The following is a 27,470-nucleotide window of genomic DNA, read 5'->3' on the forward strand; positions in this document are numbered from 1 at the left end:
AAAAGCATAAGGCCTTCTTCACTTTGGCAGTCTCAGGATCCGGAAAGTGTAAAGGACATACTACATGTTCAATATAAGTTTGTTGTAAAATAATTAAGCTGGATATTAGACAAAGATCTTCTAATTATAAATCTCCAACATACTGTCATTTCTTGAAGTCACACATCTCGTTATGAAATTAATCTAAAGGAGAGTTATGAAATTAATCTAAAGGAGAGTGTCCTCCCTTTGCTAATGTACTGTTCCAGCATTTTCTCTCACTCAATATCTTCCTCAGCCAGGGTATCAACTATTAAGCTAACACATATTCATGTCATAGAAAGAAAAGTAAAGTAAAACATGAATCAGGAGTCTAATAAAATGCAAAATATACATTTTGTTTCTATTGATAGCATACGGAAACTAAATCAAAGACCAGTCACTTAGGAGTACTTTATCTCTTAATAATCTTAAACAACCAATCACAGAAAACCTCCTGTGTTATTATTTAGTGATCTGATCATTCTTTTGGCCACTAGTTGCATTCACTCTGTTCACCTGGTATCTGCATCACATACCATATTTTCAAATCTCCCTTTCTGATACCTTAATATCTCTGTTGTATTTCCTGATTATGTTCTCCTGGCATATCATATTATTCCACTAAATTCCTTCCTAATACATTTCTCCCTGACACATCTTTCAATCAGTTAGATGAAGAGCATCCATCTAATCTGGGAGCTCTGTGAGGAAAGTAAGGGGAGCCTAGTGGCAGAGAATCAAGCTTAACAGGTGAGCAGAAAAGAAGTGAATAAGAATGTTAGGAAAGAAGGAAAAAAAGATGGGCAATAGGATCACTAGGTAAGAGTAGTATTGCTATGTTGATATTTTTTCCTTATGAATTTCCAGCATAGCAACCAAGGAATATTGGTTAATGAATGTATAAATACTCTCTTCATTAAGTCTAAGGGTAAGAGAAAATTGTTTTTAAGGTCTTGAGTATACTATCTTTCCTTTCTTCCCCCCTCCCTCCCTCCTTTCCTTCTTTCTTTTTTCTTCTTCCTTTTAAACTGTCAGCTCTTATATTCTGTACTTTGAGAACTACACTGAGTAAAAAAGTTGGGTCCCCAAATGTCCCAAAGATTGTGCAAAGATGTATTCTGTACTTCATAACAAGAAGACATTCCTGAGTATGCTACTAAGTCTTGTGGGGCAAGCTCGGTCTGACTATGAGTATATAAGCAAATATGGGAAGAATAAAATTTCATTAACTAATGATCTTCTCAGACATTGGACTATTAGGAAGATTTATAGGCAAAAAGTTGTATAACAAGGACATCCTAGTCCTTCTAAAATAATTCAGATTATCCAAGATCCATTAACTTCCACATTATATAAATTCAAAGTAATTCTTATTCTCAAATTTTGACATTTGCTTACACAACATCAAACATATTTATATTTGTGAAAAACAAAGTTTACTTTCTAAATAAGAAATTAAAAGGCATAACTCTTGAACTTCATAGATTAATATATCTAAACTCTAATAATTTTGTTGTGCAAATAATGCCAGCAAAACGATAGAGTGTTTCAAATCATTCAGGTTAAATTATAGGGAAGAAAAAACAACAGTATTATTAATTTGACTCATTTTAAAAATGATACTGAATGTGGTTTGAAGAAAAAAACAGTATGTTAGCCCTTATTGTTTCTTAGTAAGATGGAACATTTATGTGTATTTAAAATTTTTGAATGTAATAATATATTAAAATTATTCATATGCTTCCTAGTATTGGTTATACGAGGGATTAATTCTTAATTTTTGTTTACTTGGAAGGCCATTTAATAAGTGCATTTGCATTATTAAAACTGATTTATCAAACAATAATGTCTATGATTGTGAAAAATCATGTTACTTGAATTATCCAGAATTCCTTTGACCACAGGTTATTCTTAAAGGTATTTGAGAATAACCTCAAGCAGCACTTGCAAATTCAGATATCATAAACACTTCCAAGTTTCAGTTCAAAAACACAAAGTGATTTCATAGGATAATGCTTTATTAAAAAATAAAGCCCGTCTTTTTAGAAAAGCCCTAGTGTCTTTGAATTATGTATAAAAGAATTATTTTGAAAACTTAAAAAATGCCTCTAATTTCCCATTTAACAGTAAATATTGCATGCAAAAAGACTCTAGCAGAGTTTCTAAACAAGTATTAAAATGACCAACTGATCAGTAATTTGTATCACTTTACAGAAAAGATTTGACAGTAAATTACTGAGTCTATATGTGCATGCTACAGCATAGTATGTTCAGAGTCAAAAAATAAAGTAAAATGCAATTACCCTAAAAGACATTTCAAGATTCTCTCCACCCCAGATATCCATTCCTGCATCGTAAGTTCCTATCTCTTCAAAGTAGTTTCTGTCAATAGAAAATAGGCCACCAGCCATAGTAGGGGTCCTAGTTGAAAAAAAACAAAAAGAAAAGAATATCTTTTGAAAACAATGTGTGGAGTTTAATGAGACTACAGCAAATATTTTTGAGACATTTTAAATTAAAAAAATAGTACTCAAAAATCTCAAACTGGAAACATAAAGCCAAGTTGTTAGAGGTTTTAAAATTAATAAATAGCATTTTATTTCACACTTTCTGTAAAACTAAATTTAGATTAGTCTATATTTTTCTTACAGGTGATCAAACGGATACAAGGAAGGAACACTAGCCATTTAAGACAGAGGCACATACATCCTTTCTGAAAGGCATAGTGAAGAGAAGTTAGTGCTCTTAGCACTATCCTTAGAGAGATGAACTGGTCATGAAACTACCAGTTGTCTTTTGTCACCTAATTATAAATTATTTGAATATGAACTCTAGAAATGTATGGAAGTGGTTTCTCTATGAAAAGATCTATAGCCTATTTAAATATGAAAAATATTAAATGCTGTAAAATGTTTATAGGCAATAAGTATCTAATGATAGTCACATAAGTATAAGTACCATAGAACTTTATATCTAACTGTTTACAGCTGTTTACCCAGTTAAAATGATAGAATGAATCATATAACCCTATGGATAAACATAAATCCTGTATGCTATTCACTGTTTTAGAAGGACATTTGGCCAAGATCCAAAAGTTTTTACTAGGAATAAATGCTTTTGGTTCTCATATCCAAACTTTCTCTATAGAAACTAAGAAGTCAGGTGTTAAGTTTCAAAAAGAATAACTTTTAATCTAAAAAGTTTCATTAAAATCAGTGGTTAATGTGTGAACCACACAAGTTTTCTGTATAAGCAGTGTGAATTGAAACTGAAAAAGAAAGTTCTAGTTGTTCACAAATGAATCTATACTAGCAATGATTATTTTTGAATAGAGGCTTTCAACCTTTGTAGCACATTAGCAGCACCTGAAGCACCTTTAAAAAATACATTTCCATGCTTGGGTGCCACTCTCTGCAGATTTAGATTTAATTGACCAGGAGTACGGCCAGATCTTTGATATTGTATAAAGTTCCCAGATGAGTCTACTATGCTGCTAAAGATGAGAAACTGATCTAGTAACTTAGATTTGGAATGCTCATCCAGGTACAGTTGACCCTTGAACAACATGGATTTGAACTGCTCAGGTCCAACTATATGCAGATATTTTTCAACAGTAACTACTACAATACTACACAACCCATGGTTGGTTGAATCCTCGGATGTGGAGAAACCTTGGATACCAAGGGCTGACTATAAATTATACTCAGATTAACCCCTGAGTTATTCAAGGGTAGTTTGAGATTGTTAGAAAACCAAATGTTCTATTTTTCTCAAAATTATATCCTCTTCTGCCACCGGATATGACCATGTCCTCTAACTGAACAGTGTAGTTCATTGAAAAACTACCAAATAATATTGTACTTGGATATCTACCATATCACAGAGTTCTCTATTTCCCCCAGTGCTCTCACTGTTTTATACTCAGGTAATTAACTGTCCATCAGTTGGAGTAGCAGAGTCTCACTTGGTCTGAGCTGTTTTATTACTTTTGGTCTTGCTGGGTTCCTATCAAGAACAGTATCATTGACCTACCGAGTAATAAAGAGAAACACTAACAAAGCTAAGCAGATGGTAATTATGGAGTAGCCATGACCCTCACCTGATTGGGGTTTTGGAACTCCATGGAAATAACTGTATAAGGTATTACAGTGCTGAACAGTCTAATGAAATGAGGAACAGAAATTGCTGCAATTACCCTATCATAATGTAACCAGGTGCTTAAGAATGTTAAGGATGCATTTTTAACGATCAGAGTGCCTGTTCACTTATCTATTTACTAATAGGGAACTAATGCATTTAACTTAAATACATGTATTGACTTTCGTCTTACAGTTGGTGATAATTCCTACAAATATGTGAGAAATATATTATAAATGGCTACAATAAATTATATACTTAACCATAAAAATGACTCAAATAAGTTTTACTTTTAGATGAAAAGTAACAAAAGCTTAAAAAACAATTGCTCAAAAAATTCCTGTATTTTCTGAAGATGGATGTTCCTAGGGAGAATTTTTTTGTGTGTATTTGCAATGTCAGTTAGCTCTCTCAAACAGTCCGGGGATGGTGCCTTAAATAATACCTACAGACACAGACAGTGTTGTATAGCATGTTCTGTTCTAAGTTAACTGCTTTGTAATGTCCCCCCATGAACTATTTACATATTCCTGTGCAGACCTTAAGTGTTCAGGGTACCTAGAAAATTAAAAACCTTGATTATAGTTGAGTTAGCTAAAATTGTCTTTTTAAGGTTGTGTGTCTGCAATGTCGGACCAACCAATTCCATCAATTTTATTGGGGAAAATATCATCAGCCCAATGGCTGCAAATATTACCTACCACACAGTAAGTAGGTGAAGATGAATTGAGTTAATAGAACTAAAGCACTTGGCACAGTGCTTGGTACAGTACAAATAGTTAATAAGGCTGGATAATACATCTTTCTTGTTGTTGCTGATGTTAATCATTCAATCAAAATCTTAAGTGTCCTTCAATTAATTTTGGCTCCCCATACACATGTTGTCATTTTGGATTTCAGAATCATTTAAAAACACTTCAGATCCAAGAGGTTGAACTCTGCCTCTCTGAACACACCTTTTAATTTTTTAACCCCTCCTATTTCAATCCTATGGAAGTCACTTTTTATCCTTCATTGATGGTTATCATTCCTTAGCTACTCCGTATTCTCACAGAATAACTCCCTGCAGAAATCGTTTGCCTCCCTCCTCCCATCCCCTCTCCAAGACCCTGCCATGTCAGCGAACACCTAACTGAGAACCCTAGGTTCTCTGTCCTTGCCTGACTGACCCCATTCTCTTCTTATAAATATTGGTTCCTGGGCAAACTTACCCTTCTCATCTACCTCTGCTCCTAAGACCTAGAGAATCACTAAAAAAGTAATAAGCTGAGGTCATCTGGTCCTGCTACAAGTCCATGTTGTTGACCCTCTGCTAGTCCAGAAAGACCTAACAATCCTTTTACCTCTATTTGTTCACCTGTCTCATTTTTAACTGAATATTTTCCAAAGGTTTTGGACTATTCTCAAGAAGTTGAAGATTGAGGCAATGCATAAAATCTAAACTCTCTCAATCATGAACTCTAACCTCCGTCAATCTCTACGTTAATATGTGTATGTTTCTCAGGGCCTCTTCCTTCCTCTTGTCTCAGAGAAAAGAATGTCTCCTTTCCTCTCACTGTGGGATAGCATTCACCCTTTTGCCCTCAGCCAGCTCTTTTCTGACTATAAGCATACTTTTTTTGTTTTTATTACCCCTTGATTTACTGAGATTTGCAGATATTGTGTATTTTACAAATTGAAGGTTTGTGGCAACTCTGAGTTGAGTAAGTCTATCGGCATCATTTTTCCCAAAGCATTTGCTTACTTCATGTCTCTGTGTCATTTTGGTAATTCCACACTATTTCAAACTTTTAAATTATTATTATATTTGTTGTGCTGATCTGTGATCAGTGATCTTCGTTGTTAACTACTGTAGTTAGGTGCACCACGAACCACGCCCGTATAAAACAGTGAACCTAATCAATAAATGTTCTGTGTGTCCTCACTGCTACACCATCCGGCTGTTCCCCTGTCTCTCTTCTTTTCCTTGGGCCTCCCTATTCCCTGAGACCAATTAATAATCCTGCGATGATCTCTAAGTGTTCAAGTGAAAGAAAATGTCCTACATCTCTCACTTTAAATCAAAAGCTAGAAATGATTAAGCTTAGTGAGGAAGGCGTGTTGAAAATCGAAATAGGCCTAAAGTTAGACCTCTTGTGCCAAACAGCCAAGTTATGAATGCAAATGGCAAGTTCTTGAAGGAAATTAAAAGTGCTACTCCAGTGAACACATGAATGGTAAGAAAGCAAAACAGCCTTATTGCTGATATGGAGAAAGTTTGAGTGGTCTGGATAGAAGATCAAACCAGGGCTTCCCTGGTGGCGCAGTGGTTGAGAGTCCGCCTGCTGATGCAGGGGACGCGGGTTCGTGCCCCGGTCCAGGAAGATCCCACGTGCCGTGGAGCGGCTGGGCCCGTGAGCCATGGCCGCTGAGCCTGCGCGTCTGGAGCCTGCGTGTCCGGAGCCTGTGCTCTGCAACTGGAGAGGCCACAGCAGTGAGAGGCCCGCGTACCGCAAAGAAAAAAAAAAAAAAGAAGATTAAACCAGCTACAAAATTCTCTTAAACCCAAGCCTAATCTAGTGCAAGGCCCTAACTCTCTTTAATTCTATGAAGGCTGAGAGAGGTGAGAAAGCTTCAGAAGAATGCTTCTAAAGCTAGAAGAGGTTGGTTTATCAGGTTTAAGAAAAGAAGTTGTCTCTATAACATAAACCTGCAAGGTGAAGCAGCAAGTGCTGATGTACAAGCTGCAAATTATCCAGAAATCTAGCTATTATTGAAGTTGCCTACACTAAAACACAGATTTTCAATGTAGATGAGACAGCCTTATATTGGAAGAAAATGCCATCTTAAGACTTTCATAGTTAGAGAGGAGAAGTCAATGCCTGACTTTCAAAGCTTCAAAGGATACGCTGACTCTCTTGTTAGGGGTTAAGGAAATTGGTGACTTTAAGTTGAAGCCAATGCTAATTTACCATTCTGAAAATCCCAGGGCCAGATGTGCTACATCTACTCCACCTGTGCACTATAAATAGAACAACAGAGCCTGGATGATAGCAAATCTCTTTACAACATGGTTTACTGAATGTTTTAAGCCCACTGTTGAGACTTACTAAGGTGAACCTGGTCACCTTAGTGCTCTAATGGAGATGTACAACAAGATTAATGATGTTTTCATGCCTGCTAACACAACATCCATTCTGCAGCCCATGGATCAAGGAGTAATTTTGACTTTCAGTTCTTATTCTTTAAGAAACCCATTTCATTAGGCTATAGCTGCCATAGATAGTGATTCCTCTGATGGATCTGGGCAAAGTTAATTGAAAACTCTCTGGAAAGGATTCACCCTTCTAGATGCGATTAAGAACATTCATGATTCATGGGAAGAGGTCATAATATCAACATTAATAGGAATTTGGAAGAAGTTGAGTCCAACCTTCAAGGATGACTTTGGGGGGTTCAAGACTTCACTGTAGGATGTAACTGCAGATGTGGTGGAAATAGCAAGAGAACTAGAATTAGAGATAGAGCCTGAAGATGTGACTGAATTGCTGCAATCTCATAACAAACCTTTAACAGATGTGGAGTTGCTTCTTATGAATGAGCAAAGGAAACAGTTTATTGAGTTGGAATCTACTCCTGGTGAAGAGTCTGTGAAAACTGGGAAATGACAACAAAGGATTTAGAATATTACATAAATTTAGTTGATATAGCAGTGGCAGGATTTGAGAGGACTGACTCCAATTCTGAAAGAAGTCCTATGGATAAAATACTATCTAACAACATTGCATGCTACAGAGAAATAATTTGTGAGAGGAAGAGTCAATTGATGGGGTAATCTTTACTGTCGCTTATTTTATGAAAATCCCACAGTCATTAGGCATCAACACTGAGGCAAGACCCTTCACCACCAAAAGATTATGACTTACTGTACGCTCAGATAATGGTTAGCATTTTTTAGCAAGTATTTTTTACCTAAGGTATGTATATTTTTTAGGTACAATGCTTTTGCACACTTAAAAGACTACAGCATAATGTAAACATAACTTTTAAATGCACCAGGAAACCAAAAATTTGTGTGACTTGCTTTATTGTGATATTTGCTTTATTGCAGTGGTCTGGAACCAAATCCACAGTCTCTGAGCTATGCCTGTACTCTTTCAGCTACCTGTCCATTGACTATTACATTTGTGTTTTATGTGTTTGATTTCTAGATTGTCCCCTTGAGCTTACAAAACTGCTCATCTAAGTTCTACCCTAAACCATAATACATCTTCACTCCATCCTACTACTCATTCAAACCAGGGACATATATTTTCTATTCCCTTCACTGGTGACCTTACTGAAAGGATACTTTCTAATGTACTCCCTCAACTCCTCTTGACCTTCTCACTAGAATCTGGATCTTGCTCCCATCTCTATAATAACCTCTTTCTGAAAGGGCCCATTGATGATGAACTTCAACAGCCTTTCCCTGCCTTCTTCCTTTGAAAGCATTTAACACAATTTACCAACCTCCTTGCTTAAATTCTTTTCACTTCTGACTCCCATTGCATTGTTCTAGAGAGGTTTTTCCTTCTATCAGTTTAAATATTTATTTTATGATGCTTATTGATTCCCCTTCCTCTTCCTTTCCCTTGCTGGCTATCAGATCTCAGTCAAGCTTTTAGTTTCACATCTGTGACATGAGTATAATATACCACTACAGTATTGTTTTGCAGACATATGTGCTTAATAATTATCTTATTTTCCCCAAAATGTAGTCTTCTCAAGGGTCTCTCAGTGGCACTTTTCTCTTTCTCTTTACCTGTATCAGATCATCGGTCATATGCCTTTAACCATCACCTCTATGAGGATGACTCCTGATCTCTGTTGTCTTTTCTCTCTTCCCTCCTCTGCATTGGTTGTGCTTTTCTAAGTACTCACTAGATGTTTACTTAAAAAACTCCTTCTGACTCTGCTCAGTGTATGTAACATAGAACTGAGAGTGTGCTACCACATCTGTTTCTCTTTCAAAGTCCTCTATTTTTTTCTAGTGTCCTAAGACTTTATTCATCAGACCTTATTTCAACAAACCACCTTCCAGCACCTTTTTCTTTTTTGCCTCATTCGGTCATTTCCCAAATACTTCCTTTTTTTTTCATAAGTATTTTTGACACTTATCTCTGTTATCAGGGTCACTTTCCAATTTTAGTCCTTTTATTTCTAACCATTTGTTAATGGAACTCTCATGCTTCTAGAGTCTGCTACTTCTAAAATTTATCCTACAAATCACAGCCAGATTAACTTCTCTATATCAGAATTCCTCTAAAACTGTTGACCAGATGTTTCAAAACCTATTTTAATAAATGCCAGCTTTTTAGGGCTTCCCTGGTGGCGCAGTGGTTGAGAATCTGCCTGCTAATGCAGGGGACACAAGTTCGAGCCCTGGTCTGGGAGGATCCCACATGCCGTGGAGCAACTAGGCCCGTGAGCCACAACTACTGAGCCTGCACATCTGGAGCCTGTGCTCCGCAACAAGAGAGGCCGCGACAGTGAAAGGCCCGCGCACCGTGATGAAGAGTGGCCCCTGCTCGCCGCAACTAGAGAGAGCCCACGCACAGAAACGAAGACCCAACACAGCCAAAAATAAATAAGTAAATTTATAAAAAATAAAATAAAATAAAAAAAATAAATTCCAGCTTTTTATCCTGGCAGCAGGGATCTGGACCTACCCAATGAGCTCCTCCATTCCCTTTAACTATTTATCTGTACTTAAAGTGTTTAGTTATACCAGTAAATGCTTCACACTTTCCCACCTTGGTGCATTTGTTCACATCAATTTCCCACTTGAATTTTCCTTTGTAAAATCCCCTTATATGTTCATACCTGCTCCATTCTTAAGTCAATGCAAAGTTGATATATTCCATACAGGCTGGTCTTAGTACAAGCCTCTTCCCTCCAGTTTGGTTGTACTCTTTCCCTTCTACCTTGTACTATAGCACTCTGTTTCTCTCAAAGCAATTGTCACTTCTTATTGAGTATTGTGAGTACTGAGTATTTGACTTCCATATTTGAAAGTCAAAATTACCTGCAATTTTACTTCTGAAATTGCAAAAAATTCTTTGCTTACATCTGCTAAATTGATAATAAAGATGCCTTCACTAATTCTAGGGTGTTTAAAGACCTTATCCTCTACTTAGAGTTCTGGGGATTGAGTTTGATAGTATATTAGAATTACAGATATAAAGCTTTATGACAATGCAGAGTAGTAAAGAACTCAAAAAGTAAGTATTTGACATGGAAAAATACTGAAGCTTTTCAGCAGAACTTGATAAGTCCAAAGAAATTGTGATAGAATACATTTGATTATTCAGTAATGCTAAAATGCAAGGCCTGTATTTTCTCCAATAAGACAATATAGCCCATACTTCACACTGGTATAACCACCATGTGTGTGAAAAGCAGGTAGACAATAAAGAGACTCTAAGAGGCAGCCAATTAGTTTTTAGGAGTATAGACTTTGTATCTAGATTGACTGGGTTCAAAACTGAGTCCCACAGTGTGACCTTCAGCAAGTCACTTAAACTCTATGCTTTAATTTGATCATCTATAAAATGCGGAAATACGTTTTGTTTTTTTTTTTTTTTTGCGGTATGCGGGCCTCTCGCTGTTGTGGCCTCTCCCGTTGCGGAGCACAGGCTCCAGACGCGCAGGCTCAGCGGCCATGGCTCACAGGCCCAGCCGCTCCGCGGCATGTGGGACCTTCCCGGACCGGGGCACGAACCTGTGTCCCCTGCATCGGCAGGCGGACTCTCAACCACTGCGCTACCAGGGAAGCCCGGGAAATACGTTTTAATGTAATACTCTTAGAATAGTATCATCTCAAAGCAAGTACTGCACATTTAAATACTAATTTTAATGAAGAAGAGGAAAACATCTGTTTATCAAGATTATAATCAAGAAACACAAATACCATATGCTAACACATATATATGGAATCTAAGGGAAAAAAATGTCATGAAGAACCTAGTAAGGTAAGACGGGAATAAAGACACAGACCTACTAGAGAATGGACTTGAGGATATGGGGAGGGGGAAGGGTAAGCTGTGACAAAGTGAGAGAGTGGCGTGGACATATATACACTACCAAACGTAAAATAGATAGCTAGTGGGAAGCAGCCGCATAGCACAGGGAGATCAGCTCGGTGCTTTGTGACCACCTAGAGGGGTGGGATAGGGAGGGTGGGAGGCAGGGAGACGCAAGAGGGAAGAGATATGGGAACATATGTATATGTATAACTGATTCACTTTGTTATAAAGCAAAAACTAACACACCATTGTAAAGCAATTATACTCCAATAAAGATGTTAAAAAAATAAATAAATAAAAACATAATAAAAATAAAAGCTAATGGAGCCATGAATAAAAATATCAGTAAGTAATATTATGAATAGTAATAATAAAAACAGATTATAATCAGCTTTACCTTATTGTTTTCAGAGTCTAATCAATTTTCAATAGAATTGTAATATTTTAGAGCTTTAAAAGCCCTACAGATTTGGTCAACCAAATTTAATTGCAATGTATTTATATGACTTGTTCAAGGACACCCCCAGGTAGTTAGTGGTCCAGTTAGGAAAACAATTTCTTTCTACATATAAATTATCTATCTATTTATCTATCTATCTATCTATCTAATCATCTGCCAATCCATCATCTCTCAATTTATCCTTATAACTCACACAACAAAAGATTTGAGGTAGCTAATTCAAAATACACTTTTTCTGATTTCAAGCTCCAAATTTATGTACCACGTTTTCCTGTGAATGTTAGTACTGCTCTTCAAAGCAATTTCTTTTAAAGTTATTGAAACATCATTTCTTCTCACTAATCCTTTGGTATATCAGGATTCTATTTAATCTTACTTGGCAAATAACCAAGATCGCTGGAGAAAAAGTGTAAAGAAGATTTGTGAGACCATAGCTCAGCTTTAGGCTGTTATTTGAAACAGTCAAATTACACAATATCTAGACTGTTAATGTTTAGCTCTGTATTAATAACATTTCTCACATATTATAAACCATGATAAAGAAAAATGATAAGCATAAATATTTTATTATTTACACAAATGTGAGGCAAATAGTTGAAATGTTTCCATAATTTTGATTTTTTCAAATCATAAAATACAATGACTTCATTTTGTTAACCTCTGTGAAGGTTTAGAACCCAAAGGAAAATTAGACGCTGTGAGTATCTCTCTGTCCTTCCATATTCTGTCAAGTATACTCAATACAGAAAACAGAAGAAAGGAATCAAGGGCATAGCCACCCTTTTACTAGAGTAACGAATAATTGCATGTTGAATGTAATTAAAGTTTTTTTCAGAGAAAAAAATGGGAAGTTTAGTGGAATACTGCACACCACAACACTCATTTGAACATATGCTGAGTAAGGAGATGCAGATTTTGGTAGAGAAGAAACTGTTACTTTAAAAGTTTATGCTGACTTAGGCTCTGAGAAAGGGAAGCTTGCTCAAATCCTGTAGAGTTTATGGAACACAGTTTCAAAGCTATTTTTATTTTTTCTTTATTTTGTTTATTTTATTTTTTTAGGTTTTGACAAGGTTTAACTTACTTTTCTTTTTTTGAATTTTATTTTATTTTATAGAGCAGGTTCTTATTAGTTATGTATTTTATACATATAAGTGTATATATGTCAACCCCAATCTCCCAATTTATCCCACCACCATCACCCAGGCCCCACCCCATTTCCCACCTTGGTATCCATACATTTGTTCTCTACATCTGCTTCTCTAATTCTGCCTTGCAAACCGGTTCATCTGTAGCATTTTTCTAGATTCCACATGTATGCGTTAATATATGATATTTGTTTTTCTCTTTCCAACTTACTTCACTCTGTATGATATTCTCTAGGTCCATCCACTTCTGTACAGAAAAAACAATTTCATTCCTTTTTATGGCTGAGTAACACTCCATGGTATGTGGGTACCACATCATCTTTATCCATTCCTCTGCTGATGGACATTTAGGTCGTGTTCATGTCCTGGCTACTGTAAATAGTGCTCCAATGAACACTGGGGTGAATGTGTCATTTTGAATTATGGTTTTCTCTGGGTATATGCCCAGTAGTGGGATTACTGGGTCATATGGTAGCTCTATTTTTACTTTTTTAAGGAACCTCCATACTGTTCTCCATAGTGGCTGTATCAATGTACATTCCCACCAACAGTGCAAGTGGGTTCCCTTTTCTCCACATCCTCTCCAGCATTTGTTGTTTGGAGATTTTCTGATGAGGCCCTTTCTAACTGGTGTAGGGTGATACCTCATTGTAGTTTTGATTTTCATTTCTCTAATAATTAGTGATGTTGAGCATTTTTTCATGTGTTTGTTGGCCACCTGTATGTCTTCTTTGAAGAAATGTCTATTAAGGTCTTCTGTCCATTTTTTGATTTGCTTTTTTTTTTAATCAAAGCTACTTTTTTAAAATTTTATTTTCTAACATTTTTATTGGAGTATAATTGCTTTTCAATGGTGTGTTAGTTTCTGCTTTACAACAAAGTGAATCAGCTATACATACACATATTTCCCCATATCTCCTCCCTCTTGCATCTCCCCTCCCACGCTCCCTATCCCACCCCTTTAGGTGGTCACAAAGCACCGAGGTGATCTCCCTGTGCTATGCACCTGCTTCCCACTAGCTATTTATTTTACATTTATTAGTGTATATATGTCACTGCTACTCTCTCACTTCATTCCAGCTTACCTTTCCCCCTCCCTGTGTCCTCAAGTCCATTCTCTACATCTGCATCTCTATTCCTGTCCTGCCCTTAGGTTCATTAGAACCATTTTTTTAAATTTTAGATTCCATATATATGTGTTAGCATTAGATATTTGTTTTTCTCTTTCTGACTTACTTCACTCGGTATGACAGACTCTAGGTCCATCCATCTCATTACAAATAACTCAACTTTGTTTCTTTTTATGGCTGAGTAATATTCCATTGTATATATGTGCCACATCTTCTTTATCCATTTCTCTGTTGACGGACGTTTAGGTCGTGTCCATGTCCTGGCTACTGTAAACAGAGCTGCAATGAACATTGTGGTACATTACTCTTTTTGAATTATGGTTTTCTCAGTGTATATACCCAGGAGTGGGATTGCTGGGTCGTATGGTAGTTCTAGTTTTAGTTTTTTAAGGAAGCTCCATACTGTTCTCCATAGTGGCTGTATCAATTTACATTCCCACCCACACAGCAAGAGGGTTCCCTTTTCTCCACACCCTCTCCAGCACTTATTCTTTGTAGATTTTTTGATGATGGTTATTCTGACCGGTGTGAGGTGATACCTCACTGCAGTTCTGATCTGCATTTCTCTAATGATTAGTGATGTTGAGCATCCTTTCATGTATTTGTTGGCAATCTGTATGTCTTCTCTGGAGAAATGTCTATTTAGATCTTCTGCCCATTTTTAGACTGGGTTGTTTTTTTGATATTCAGCTGCATAAGTTGCTTGTAAATTTTGGAGATTAATCCTTTTTCAGTTTCTTCATTCGGAAATATTTTCTCCCATTCAGATGGTTGTCTTTTCATCTTGATTATGGTTTCCTTTGCTGTGCAAAAGCTCTTGTTTGCTTAGGTCCCATTTGTTTTTTGTTTTTATTTCCATTTCTCTAGAAGATGGGTCAAAAAGGATCTTGCTGTGATTTATGTCATAGAACATTTTGCCTATGTTTTCCTCTAAGAGTTTTATAGTGTCTGGCCTTAAATTTGGGTCTTTAATCCATTTTAAGTTTATTTTTCTGTATGGTGTTAGGGAGTGTTCTAATTTCATTTTTTTACATGTAACTGTCCAGTTTTCCCAGCACCACTTATTGAGGAGGCTGTCTTTTCTCTACTGTATATTCTTGTATCCTTTATCAAAAATAAGGTGACCATATGCATGTGGGTTTATCTCTGGACTTTCTATCCTGTTCCATTGATCTATATTTCTGTTTTTGTGCCAGTACCATACTGTCTTGATTACTGTAGCTTAGTAGTACAGTCTGAAGTCTGGGAGCCTGATTCCTCCAGCTCTGTTTTTCTTTCTCAAGATTGCTTTGGCTATTTGAGGTTTTTGTGTTTCCAAACAAATTGTGAAATTTTTTGTTCTAGTTTTGTGAAAAGTGCCATTGGTAGTTTGATAGGGATTGCATTGAATCAGTAGATTGCTTTGGGTAGTAGTGTCATTTTCACAATGTTGATTCTTCCAATCTAGGAACATGGTATATCTCACCATCTGTTTGTATCATCTTTATTTACTTTCATCAGTGTCTTATAATTTCCTGCATACAGGTCTTTTGTAACCTTAGGTAGGTTTATTCCTAGGTATTTTATTCTTTTTTGCTGCAATGATACATGGGAGTGTTTCCCTAATTTCTCTTTCAGATTTTCCATCATTAGTGTCTAGGAATGCAAGAGATTTCTGTGCATTAATTTTGCATTCTGCTACTTTACCAAATTCATTGATTAGCTTTAGTAGTTTTCTGCTAGTGTCTTTAGGATTCTATATGTATAGTATCATATCATCGGCCAACAATGACAACTTTACTTCTACTTTTCTGATTTGGATTCCTTTTATTTCTTTTTCTTCTCTGATTGCTGTGGCTAAAACTTCCAAAACTATGTTGAATAACAGCGGTGAGAGTGGACAACATTGTCTTGTTCCTACCTTAGAGGAAATGGTTTCAGTTTTTCATCACTGAGAATGATGTTGGCCATGTGTTTGTCATATATGGCCTTTATTATGTTGACCTAAGTTCCCTCTATGCCTACTTTCTGGCGGGTTTTTTTATCATAAATGGGCACTGAATTTTGTCAAAAGCTTTTTCTGCATCTACTGAGACGATCATATGGTTTTGATCCTTCAATTTGTTAATAAGGTGTATCACATTGATTGATTTGCGTATATTGAAGAATCCTTGCATTTCTGGGATAAACCCCACTTGATCATGGTGTATTATGCTTTTAATGTGCTGTTGGATTCTCTTTACTAGTATTTTGTTGAGGAATTTTGCATTTATGTCCATCAGTGATATTGGCCTGTAGTTTTCTCTTTTTGTGACATCTTTGTCTGGTTTTGGTATCAGGGTGATGGTGGCCTCGTAGAATGAGTTTGGGAGTGATCCTCCCTCTGCTATATTTTGGAAGAGTTTGAGAAGGATAGGTGTTAGCTCTTCTCTAAATGTTTGATAGAATTTGCCTGTGAAGCCATCTGGTCCTGGGCTTTTGTTTGTTGGAAGATTTTTAGTCACAGTGTCAATTTCAGTGCTTGTGAGTGGTTTGTTTGTATTTTCTATTTCTTCCTGGCTCAGTCTCGGAAGGTTATGCTTTTCTAAGAATTTGCCCATTTCTTCCAGGTTGTCCATTTTATTGGCATAGAGTTGTTTGTAGTAATCTCTCATGCTCCTTTGTATTTCTTCAGTGTCAGTTGTTACTTCTCCTTTTCCATTTCTAATTCTACTGATTTGAGTTTTCTCCCCTTTTTTCTTGATGAGTTTGGCTAATGGTTTATTGATTTTGTTTATCTTCTCAAAGAACCAGCCTTTAGTTTTATTGATCTTTACTATTGTTTCCCTCATTTTTCATTTATTTTTGATCTGATCTTTATGATATCTTTTCTCTGCTAATTTTCAGGTTTTTTTGTTCTCCTTTCTCTAATTGCTTTAGGTGTAAGGTTAGATTGTTTATTTGAGATGTTTCTTATTTCTTGAGGTAGGACTGTATTGCTATAATCTTACTTCTTAGAACTGCTGTTGCTGCATCCCATGGGTATTGGGTCATCATGTTTTCATTTTCATCTGTTTTTAGGTATTTTTAGTTTCCTCTGATTTCTTCAGCAATCTGTTGGTTATTTAGTAGTGTATTGTTTAGCCTCCATGTGTTGTTATTTGTTACAGAATTTTTCCCATAATTGATATCGAGTCTCATAACGTTGTTTTTGGAAAAGATACTTGATACTATTTCAATTTTTTTAAATTTAGCAAGGTTTTATTTGTGACCCAAGATATGATCTACCCTGGAAAATGGTGTATGAGCACTTGAGAAGAAAGTGTATTCTGTTGTGTTGCGATGGAATGTCCTTTAAATATCAATTAAGTCCACCTTGTTTAATGTATCATTTAAAGCCTGTGTTTCCTTATTTGTTTTCATTTAGGATGGTCTGTCCATTGGTGAACGTGGGGTGTTAAAGTCCCCTACTATGATTGTGTTACTGTTGATTTCCCCTTTTATGGCTGTTAGCATTCGCCTTATGTATTGAGGTGCTCCTTTATTGGGTGAATAAATATTTACAATTGTTATATCTTCTTCTTGGATTGATCCCTTGATCATTATGTAGTGTCCTTCTTTGTCTCTTGTGATAGTCTTTATTTTAAACACTATTTTGACTTTGAGAATTGTCTATGAGAACTGCTACTCCAGGTTTCTTTTGATTTCCATTTGCATGGAATATCTTTTTCCATCCCCTCACGTTCCGTCTGTATGTGTCTCTAGGCCTGAAATGGGTCTGTTTTAGACAGCATATATACTGGTCTTGTTTTTGTATCAATTCAGCCAGTCTATGTCTTTTGGTTGGAACATTTACATTTAAGGTAGTTATCAATATGTATGTTCCTATTACCATTTTCTAAATTGTTTTGGGTTTCTTATTGTAGGTCTTTTCCTTCTCTTGTGTTTCCTGCCTAGAGAAGTTCCTTTAGCATTTGTTGTAAAGTTGGTTTGGTGGTGCTGAATTCTCTTAGCTTTTGCTTGTCTATAAAGGTTTTGATTTCTCTGTTGAATCTGAATGAGATCGTTGCTGGGCAGAGTAATTTTGATTGTAGGTTTTTCCCTTTCATCACTTTAAATATGTCCTGCCACTCCTTCTGGCTTGCACAGTTTCTTCTGAAAGATCAGCTGTTAACCTTATGGGGATTCCCTTGGATGTTATTTGTTGTTTTTTCCTTGCTGCTTTTTTTTTTTTTTGAGTTTCCTTGCTGCTTTTAATGTATTTTCTTTGTATTTAATTTTTGATAGTTTGATTAATATGTGTCTGGGCACGTTTCTCCTTGGATTTATCCTGTATTGGATTCTCTGCTCTTCCTATACTTCATTCACTATTTCCTTCCCATATTAGGGAAGTTTTCAACTATTATCTCTTCAAATTTTTTCTCAATCCCTTTCTTTTTCTCTTCTTCTTCTGGAAGCCCTATAATTCGAATGTTGGTGTATTTAATGTTGTCCCAAAGGTCTCTGAAACTGTCCTCAATTCTTTTCATTCTTTTTTCTTTATTCTGCTCTGCAGTAGTTATTTCCACTATTTTATCTTCCAGGTCACTTATCCGTTCTGTCTCAGTTATTCTGCTACTGATTCCTTCTAGAGAATTTTTAATTTCATGTTTTGTGTTGTTCATCATTGTTTGTTTGCTCTTTAGTTCTTCTAGGTCCTTGTTAAACGGTTCTTGTATTTTCTCCATTGTGTTTCCCAGATTTTTTTTTATCATCTTTACTGTCATTACTCTGAATTCTTTTTCAGGTAGATTGCCTATTTCCTGTTCATGTTTGGTCTGGTGGGTTTTTACCTTGCTTCATGTGCTGTGTGTTTCTCTGTCTTATCATTTTGCTTAACTCACTGTTTTTGGGGTCTCCTTTTTGCAGGCAGGTTTGTAGTTCCCGTTGTTTTCGGTGTCTGCCCCCAGTGGCTAATGTTGGTTCAGTGGGTTGTGTAGGCTTCCTGTTGGAGGGGACTGGTACCTGTGTTCTGGTTGGTGGGGCTGAATCTTGTCTTTCTGGTGGGCAGACCGCGTCCGGTGGTATGTTTTGGGGTGTTTGTGACCTTATTATGATTTTAGGCAGCCTCTCTGTTAATGGGTGGGGTTATGTTCCTGTCTTGCTAGTTGTTTGGCATAAGGTGTCCAGCACTGTAGCTTACTGGTTGTTGAGTGGAGCTGGGTCTTACGTTGAGATGGAGATCTCTCAGAGAACTTTAGCCATTTGATATTACGTGGAGCCAGGGGGTGTCTGGTGGACCAATGTTCTGAACTTGGTTCTCCCTCCTCAGAGGCACAGGCCTGACACCCAGCCGGAGCACCAAGACCCTGTCAGCCACACGGCTGCTAGTGTTGGAGGGTCTCCTGCAGAGGCGGGGGTTGGCTGTGGCATACCACGGGGACAAGGACACTGGCAGCAGAAGTTCTGGGAAGTACTCCTTGGCCTGAGCCCTCCCAGAGTCTGCCATTAGCCCCCTCAGACCTAGGTTTTTGTTTTATGGGATAAAATTTTCAACATGTAGTTAAAGCTGGTCTTCCTAAAGCCAGGCTGCCTGCAGCAGCAAGTTTTTCCAGTCCCTCTTCCAAGCCTAATCAAAGCTATTTTTAAGTTCTGCTTAGTATGGGCAAGTGGCTCGTTTTTCTGCCAAAGAATCCATTTACCAAGAAATACTGGAATCAAATACCTTAACCTGTGCTTAAAGACCTATATTACCAAAAAAGGAATAGTTATTTTTTCCTTTTTCCTTAATCCTTTTTCATAATCCTCACCACCTGATAAAACTCTAAGCTTCCAAAGAGAATGTATAGTAAATGGTGCAAATTTTAATCTTTCCTTTTGCTTTCATTTAATGCTTCAGAGGGGTCAAAATAACGATGGGGCCAGATGTTTTTAAATGTTTTTGTTAATGTGATACAATTATTCAGTATATAAATGTGATATTTAGTTCATCACCCTGTAATCTTTCTATACCACTCCTGTTTTCTTCTCATCTCAATAGACTGCTAGGAACATCTTGTAAATTATCTTCTAAACCATTAGGAAGTAATATACTGTAAATGTACTATTTTCTCCAAGGAATACAGATTTAAAGATTCCACTTGAGGTAGAATTTTTCTTTTTCTCAAAGTCAACATATATTAGATTTTAACACAAGTAGGGTTGAATGTTGGACTGTTGAACATTCTGAAGTCCTTTCAAAGTCTGTTCTATGCACAGCCTTGACCTTACCCTGTGCTGTTGCTTTAGTATCTCCTATTGTAAAGAAGTGTCTCACAGGCTTTATCTGTTTCTGCTTTCTTTCCTCCAATTTAAAAGTGTATTTTCATTGGACTGAGGAAAATACAATAAAGAAAACCTGATAGATAAAAATTAAGAAATATATTACTAGTTGCTATTATAGAATTAGAAATATTATCATATTTGTATAAGATTTTACAGAATAAACTAGGTGTTTTTCATTTATTATACTTCCTAGAGGAACTATAAATTGGAGTCAGTAATGATTTGGGGGGAGAAAATCAAATTGGCAAAAGTTATACAAGAATACTAAATCAAATTTCATATTGCTTGATTGCATAATTCTAAAGAGACTACATTATTGCAAAAACTGTGGATCACAGACATACATGGCAAAAACATAAAGTATAAAACTCTTAGTTGACTTTAGACTATTAAAAATAGAGACAGGGCTTAGTAAAAAATTTAGATATTAACCACCATTAAAATTTTTATTTGTGATAAAATGTTAATGGTATAGAAAAATACTAATGATACATCAATTTTTAGATTGTGTGGAAATGTATCTGGAAAGAAATGCTCTGGAAGTAAATATAACAAAATACTAAAAGAACTGGTTCATTGGTGTTCTGCTTCTTTAAACTTACAGATACTCATCACATTTATTTTTCAATGCCTATATCTGTTACTTATATTACCAGAAATAAATTTAAAATAACTATTTTCAAATAGTTTCAAATTTCATTTAATATTTTATAGCACTTCACCAGTTAAGCAAGGCAGGGAGAATAATTTTCCACTTTATAGTTGAGAAGAATTGGGTAAATTCCCAATAGGAGGAGCTTGAAATAAAACCCAGATCCTCCAAAGCCAGCTTTAATGCTTCTTCTATGATATCACACTAGAAGGATACAGGAAGTAATATATGTGAATATTCTATGAGTTTTTCGCAATGATTGTAATCCAAGTTGTTATTAATACCATTGTTTAATTTATTTGATCTTCTTTATAAATTCCTAATTCCAATTGAGGGAAAAATAAATGTATGAGATCAGACAAATATTAATAAAAATGGATACCAAAGTCAAATGTGTCAGAAGTAAAAACTCATAATTATCAATACATCTGTGTTTAATTTATTATGCTAGCATGGATTAGAAGAAAATCTAAAACTCTTTTGTTTTACTTTAGAAAAATACTGAACATGGTACTCAATGTAAGAAAGAGGGGAGTCATACTGAGAATATTAATAGTGACTAAATGTGAAAAAAGTCCATAAGGTAAGACACAAAGGGTAAAGAAAGATAAATAGACTTGATAAATAACTCATAGGCTTTTAATTAAGTAATCTATTTCAATCAGTGAGAAATTAAAGTAGAGACTAATACTTTTATAACTATTTATTTAGGGTTACTTACAGAGCATAATTAGGAGACTAACGCCATCAATAAGATTAAAGAGCCAGGGTCTTTTCCAGAAGCACACACCACTCTATCCGTTGACACAATTTAGCTCCTGTACATCCACTTGCTAACCAGTTGTCCTGGCCTCTTCCCCTTATCCAGCAGACTTACAGCTGGTGCCAGATAGTGAGCAACTTTAGTGCAGAGATAGCTCTATTCAGCTTTGCATGTGTAGAACCTAACACAGTGCTCAACAGTGTTTGCGTATGTGTTTTTTCATGTGGAAAAACATGCAAAACTAAACTATTGCTCATTTCAATAGCCTGAACCAAATCAACTGAACAGTTATATTTATTATATAGAAAAAATGCATACTACACCCGCAAACTAATTAAATGATTTGGGAGATTATCTGCACTACCAGATAACTTATGCTACCAGTTAAAATATCTCATTTTTAAAATGTTGGTAATTTTAATAAGTGCAAAACATTATGTAGGCGAAAGAAAACACATCAACAGAGCATATTTGACACACAGCCTCTTGGTTTATGACCCCTGGTTTAACGATTTGATTACTGTATTGTTGCACATATAATTGAGATATTCCTGAAAAGTCACATAATTTGACTACTAAAATATCAAGGACAGTTTACTGATTAAAGAAAACTAAATAGAAAGAAGAACAAAAGCTGGACTATGTATGCTATGCTATTATTCCATACTCATAACTTCACAATTGCCAAGCATGTCGCAAACTCCACTTATTATAAAAAAGAAAATATCAAAGCCCAGAGGTTGGGCTTCCCTGGTGGCGCAGTGGTTGAGAGTCCGCCTGCCGATGCGGGGGACACGGGTTCGTGCCCCGGTCTGGGAGGATCCCACATGCCGCGGAGCGGCTGGGCCCATGAACCGTGGCCCTTGAGCCTGCGCGTCCGGAGCCTGTGCTCCGCAACGGGAGAGGCCACAAAAAGTGAGAGGCCCGCGTACCGGAAAAAAAAAAAAAAAAAAAAAAAAAAGCCCAGAGGTTGAGAATAGAATAATAAGTATAACGATTATAAACTTTACTTTAAATGAGGTATAACTAAGGTTAGGTTACAAGTTCAAGTTGTTCCTCTATGTATGCAAATGCATGATTGTATTTCTAAATGATGACTAACTAGCCAATTACAGTCACTAGAAAGTTCTGTCATAACTGACATTTTAAATAAAGCATTATAAAGAAAACCAAAATTTCAACCTAATTTTAATCACTTTAGCTATTCAGAATTCTGTTAATCAAGTAGGAAAAAAATTGTCTTTAACACCTAGAATGATTTATCTGTTTGTATGAATGTGAGAAAAATGATCACATCCTCGAGTAATAGATTACAAGTACAAAGAAAGTTCACATTACAGCTATGCTGATGAAAATTACCTGCAGGCTATTACAACACAGCCAGTGAATTAATTAACCTTTTGCCATAAGAATCTAGAAACTTCAGCAAAGACTGAGCTTTCTCTTTCTCTTGCTCCAGCTCTCTTAGCATTGAAATACTGCTCCTTCACAGTGAAATACTGTGCAGTTACTAAGGCAAACAAATAAAATATACTCAGATTTCATCATCTCTCCATGTTATTACAATAAAATCACATAAATTGTGATGAAAATATAGCAATTTGGATGTTTCCTCTTTCGCTTTAGTTAATGAAAGATGAGAAATAATGGTAGATTTCTATGTAGATCTTTACTTTTATGAATAAGATGAGCAATTTCTTACTATGAATGTTGGCTAGCTCTTAATTATTTACCTTTTGACTCTGTGAGAAGATAAAGTTTAAAAAAGTATGTCTTTTGCCAATGTGTTAAAAAAGTAAGGATGCACATGCAATCTTTAAACCTCTTTTTCAAATAACACATTGTCTATATTTGAGTGTATTGGTCATGTATTTCGATAATTTTCACTTGGGATCTGAAGCTGAAAAATTATCTAACACTACATGAAACCATGATCTAAGAAAATAGGATTTTTAACAAACAATGGTAATATGAGCCACTGTATTTCCTCAAGTTGTTAGAGGCAAGGATCAATAAGACAAGATGAATGTGAAGATGACAGCAAGAGTTAAGGACTGCTAAATTACACTCCAAATATTGACATAATAATTTCACATCCTTACGTAACTGTTTGGAACTACATGTTATTTTCTTTTTGATGTAGTTAATATATCCTTAAGAGGGTTAACAGTGCCAATATTTAATTGTCCAATAACAAGTATTGAGAGCTGTTCACTTCCATTAGCCAATTTTTTGAGCTAGTTTTAATTAATTCATTATATAATTAGTCTTGTCAATAGATAAGTCATTCTCTCAGTAGGCTAGGAGACATTCTTGTCTAGATAATGAGTTATATATATTGTTTTAGAATGTTAGGGTACTTCTTTATTGTTCCAACCAAATGATGATTTACCAGATTCACCTTTAAAGAGCTAAACTAGTGAACTCCCTCCCCAAGTATTGTTCAGGAAATCAATTTTTGGTTGCAGGCAAGAGGCACACAATAGTATCTTAAAATAAGAAGGTGATAATTTTATATTAATAAATCAGATAATGCTTATCTAGACAACTAAAGATTTATATGATAGTTCTTATTTTGTATTAAGGGCAAACACATATTTTAAACGTAAATATTTCAACTTAAGTAGCTTTTTAAATAATTTGGAACAAACAATAAATCCTTCATAATTGTTCATATATTAAAATTTTCCAAATGGAGCTTTCTTTTGTATCTATAGGGAAGATAGCTCTTTAAGGTTGGTAAATTTAAAATATTTACTAAAACATTTTTGGTTATATCTCTGTTATAAACTACATTACATCTACCTGAAGTATCAAGGTTAACACATACCTGTCACATAGAAAATTCACAATACATATGTTTTGAATATAAGAATACACAGTTTCAAAAAAATTGGCACTTCTTCCAGTACTTAAATTTGTCTGTGCAATTTAAAGTAGATTTAATATTGTCATTGATTCTTATATGATCATGTAAAACGTGATAATACATATATGCATATGAATAAAAAGTATATGTCTTCAAAAGTCTAAAAAATGATCAAATTGATAATATTCCTTAATTATTATAGGAATACACATGCTATGCTTTGGAAGATATGCTCTACATACCTAACAGGTAATGTTCTGTCTCCTTTCCTTCTATCCATTTCTCTTTGGGGAACAGGATACCAACGGAAATTCAGTTTCCAGTTAAAACCCCCATAAGTCATGTCTGACCCGGCCATATATTCAAAGGTATCATCACTAATCACATCAATGATGGGGCATACAACTGTTTTCCTGCAGAAAAATTAAAATCAGTTTACATATAAATAATAATTTAAATGTTACCTTAGCTTCTTTAAACTTAATATAGCTGACATGTTGAAATTTATTTTGTGACTTTAATTTGCCTTTATTTTCATGTTATCCTTTTTCTCTGTAAAATTACTTCCTTTTACTGCATCTTACTTCAGTCTACTTTTATTCTATCATGTATAATCTAATCAAATATACTAATTGATCTTCAAGCTGACTTCCAAATGCATTCTAGATACTAACTCAGCGGGATGAACATGGTCTATTTTTCATAAAACCTCCACTCACAGCATGATTAGCAGAGCTGCTTTGATATTATGCATCATTTTAGCTATAGACCACTGAAAATCAACAGCATGCGGGGAGTGAAGAATGAATGATGGCAAATTAGATCTGGTAGTTTGACTCTCAAAGGCACTAGGTAAGTTTAAAGAGATAGTTCACAGAAAACCTTCATAGAAAAACAAACAAATGAAAATCCAAGAAGCAACGATAAAAATCATGATCATGAGTACAAGTAAATATTTCCTATGAATGACATTAGTGTCATGACAATTTCTGAGTGAACTGTCCTAGACTTATAGTTTACACTAAAATAAAAAAAAAAAAAGCTTACACTAACAATCTACATATTTTAAGATGGGAAAAGATAAGCAACTTCAGTTTCTGGTGTTTTATGATCCATTTTTTCTTAAAGTAAGAGGAAGAGCCAGGACATTTGGGGTTTTTTTTTTATTTTATTGAAATATAGTTGATTTACAATGTGTTAATTTCTGCTGTACAGCAAAGTGATTCAGATATACAGATTTGATACTCTTGATGGTGGCTTTTTACGGTAAGGAACTTTTCACCATGGGAGATCATTAGGTACTCTTTTAATCCATGTTGTGCTTTCTCCAGTCTTCTCCTACTCCAGGTTTATATGTTTTATTATGGGATCAAGCTTTTGTCATCTTCACAGTAAATGTTCAAACAACTGTGCCTTGTTTGTAGGTAATTCCTAAGAGTAGAGCTTGCTTTTCATATAAGATAGAAGGTGAACATACAATTGAATCACCCATAGATGTAAACATACAATTGAATCACCCATAGATGTGGAAAGCAAGGACATGCTGTCCATTATTTATTCTGGTTTTGTAACACCAGCATCACCAACACTCATTTTCTATTTGGTCTTATATGCCACACAATTGGCCCATGAATAGAGTTCTCTGAAATTAATAGATTTAATTTAGCCTTGGAAAAGCTTCTTGGTAACTTTGGTCCTTATAAAAGCAATATCTTTCTCTCTTTCTTCATTACATTTAATAATTTAAATTATAGGGAGATGAAATTAGGTCTAATAACCTTGAATAGGACTTTATTATCTAGTTATGGCAACTTTACAACATATAAGTAGGACAAGGCATTAGAGTTCATTATATGCAAATACAATCTAAATATGTTGTTAGATGAAAAAAATAAATGATCCATTCATGACCATAGTGAAACAACATTGTATTAAAAACTCACTAAGTTGAATACGAAACACATGTTTTAAAAAGCAGCATAATGTATGAAAAGCTGTCAGGAAATGAATTTAAGAGGTTCTAAGTTCATTATACTTTGCCAACCTTACCTTCCTGTGCATACTGTACAATACACAGAATGGAAAAATGTTATTAGCCATATATTACACTCAGTTGACTAAAAGGTTCCCACTGCTTTCTTCAACTGCTATGGTTCATTTTACTGACAACTTCTATCCATCTTCCTGGCAAGTACCAAATCCTGCCATTTATGTGATATAGCTGCACTAGCTCACACTAAGCAGCCCCTGTCTTGGAAGCTTAATTAAAAACTTCAATTCTAAAAAGACCTTTCGACTGTAGGTGAAATGACTACGCAAGCAAAGTGTCATGCAATGCTTTGTTCCTATATCAGACAGCAATCAGCATAGCTGTCTTCATTAGGCGCTTAGGAATGACACTCATTTACCACCCATGTTTATGAGTATCTGCAAAAAACCCACTTCATAGCATCATCATCAGAAAGAATTTCAGCTAACTATGAGGGTTCTTAATTTCTATATTCTTCAACTTTTCAGATTTCATAATATGTCTGTACAAAAGGACAATATTATTTAAATAATTAAACATTCTTACAGCTGTGCTTTCTATGCTTTTTTTTTTTAAATCCTTGTTTCATTTCAGTGGGGTGCATGAGTGTGAGTTTATTTTTAAGATCATCAGGGTGGCTTTGGACTAGACTTTGAATAAGGGCACTGACGTAGTAAAGGGAAGACTGTTCTGGGAGTGGGAAGAACTAAATTGCTGTTCCCATCATTTCCAATAACTGGGACAAGCTATTTAACTCATTTGTTCCTCCCTATTATTAAATACAGACAAGAATACCTTTATTACCTACCTCACAGGGTGATGGAAGACAAAGGTGCTTTGAAAATGTATTTTATAAAATATGATACTATTTTTGATTGGACTGATTTCCGTCACCTATAAAATGAATATTCAGCACATCTTTACTATTTGAATTGTTTGACTATTTCTTAACCA

At 35.4% G+C, this 27,470-nt stretch overlaps 1 protein-coding gene across 6 annotated transcripts in view; it reads right to left on the reverse strand.

Annotated features, from left to right (window-relative positions):
- The window catches only part of GALNT13 (polypeptide N-acetylgalactosaminyltransferase 13), a 562,369-nt gene that overhangs the window by 198,260 nt on the left and 336,639 nt on the right, over positions 1-27,470 (reverse strand). For 5 of the 6 annotated variants that reach the window (XM_067741899.1, XM_067741901.1, XM_067741898.1 and 2 more), the window contains 2 exons: positions 24,730-24,900; positions 2,325-2,442 (listed from right to left, as the gene is read on the reverse strand). In XM_067741899.1, coding sequence (XP_067598000.1) covers positions 2,325-2,442; positions 24,730-24,900 — 289 coding nt within the window. The remainder of the gene's footprint in view (positions 1-2,324; positions 2,443-24,729; positions 24,901-27,470) is intronic. The other variant, XM_067741902.1, reaches the window with a different exon arrangement.

The sequence above is a fragment of the Pseudorca crassidens genome, chromosome 6 (genome assembly GCF_039906515.1).
Source record: "Pseudorca crassidens isolate mPseCra1 chromosome 6, mPseCra1.hap1, whole genome shotgun sequence".
NCBI classification, from domain to species: Eukaryota; Metazoa; Chordata; class Mammalia; order Artiodactyla; family Delphinidae; genus Pseudorca; species Pseudorca crassidens.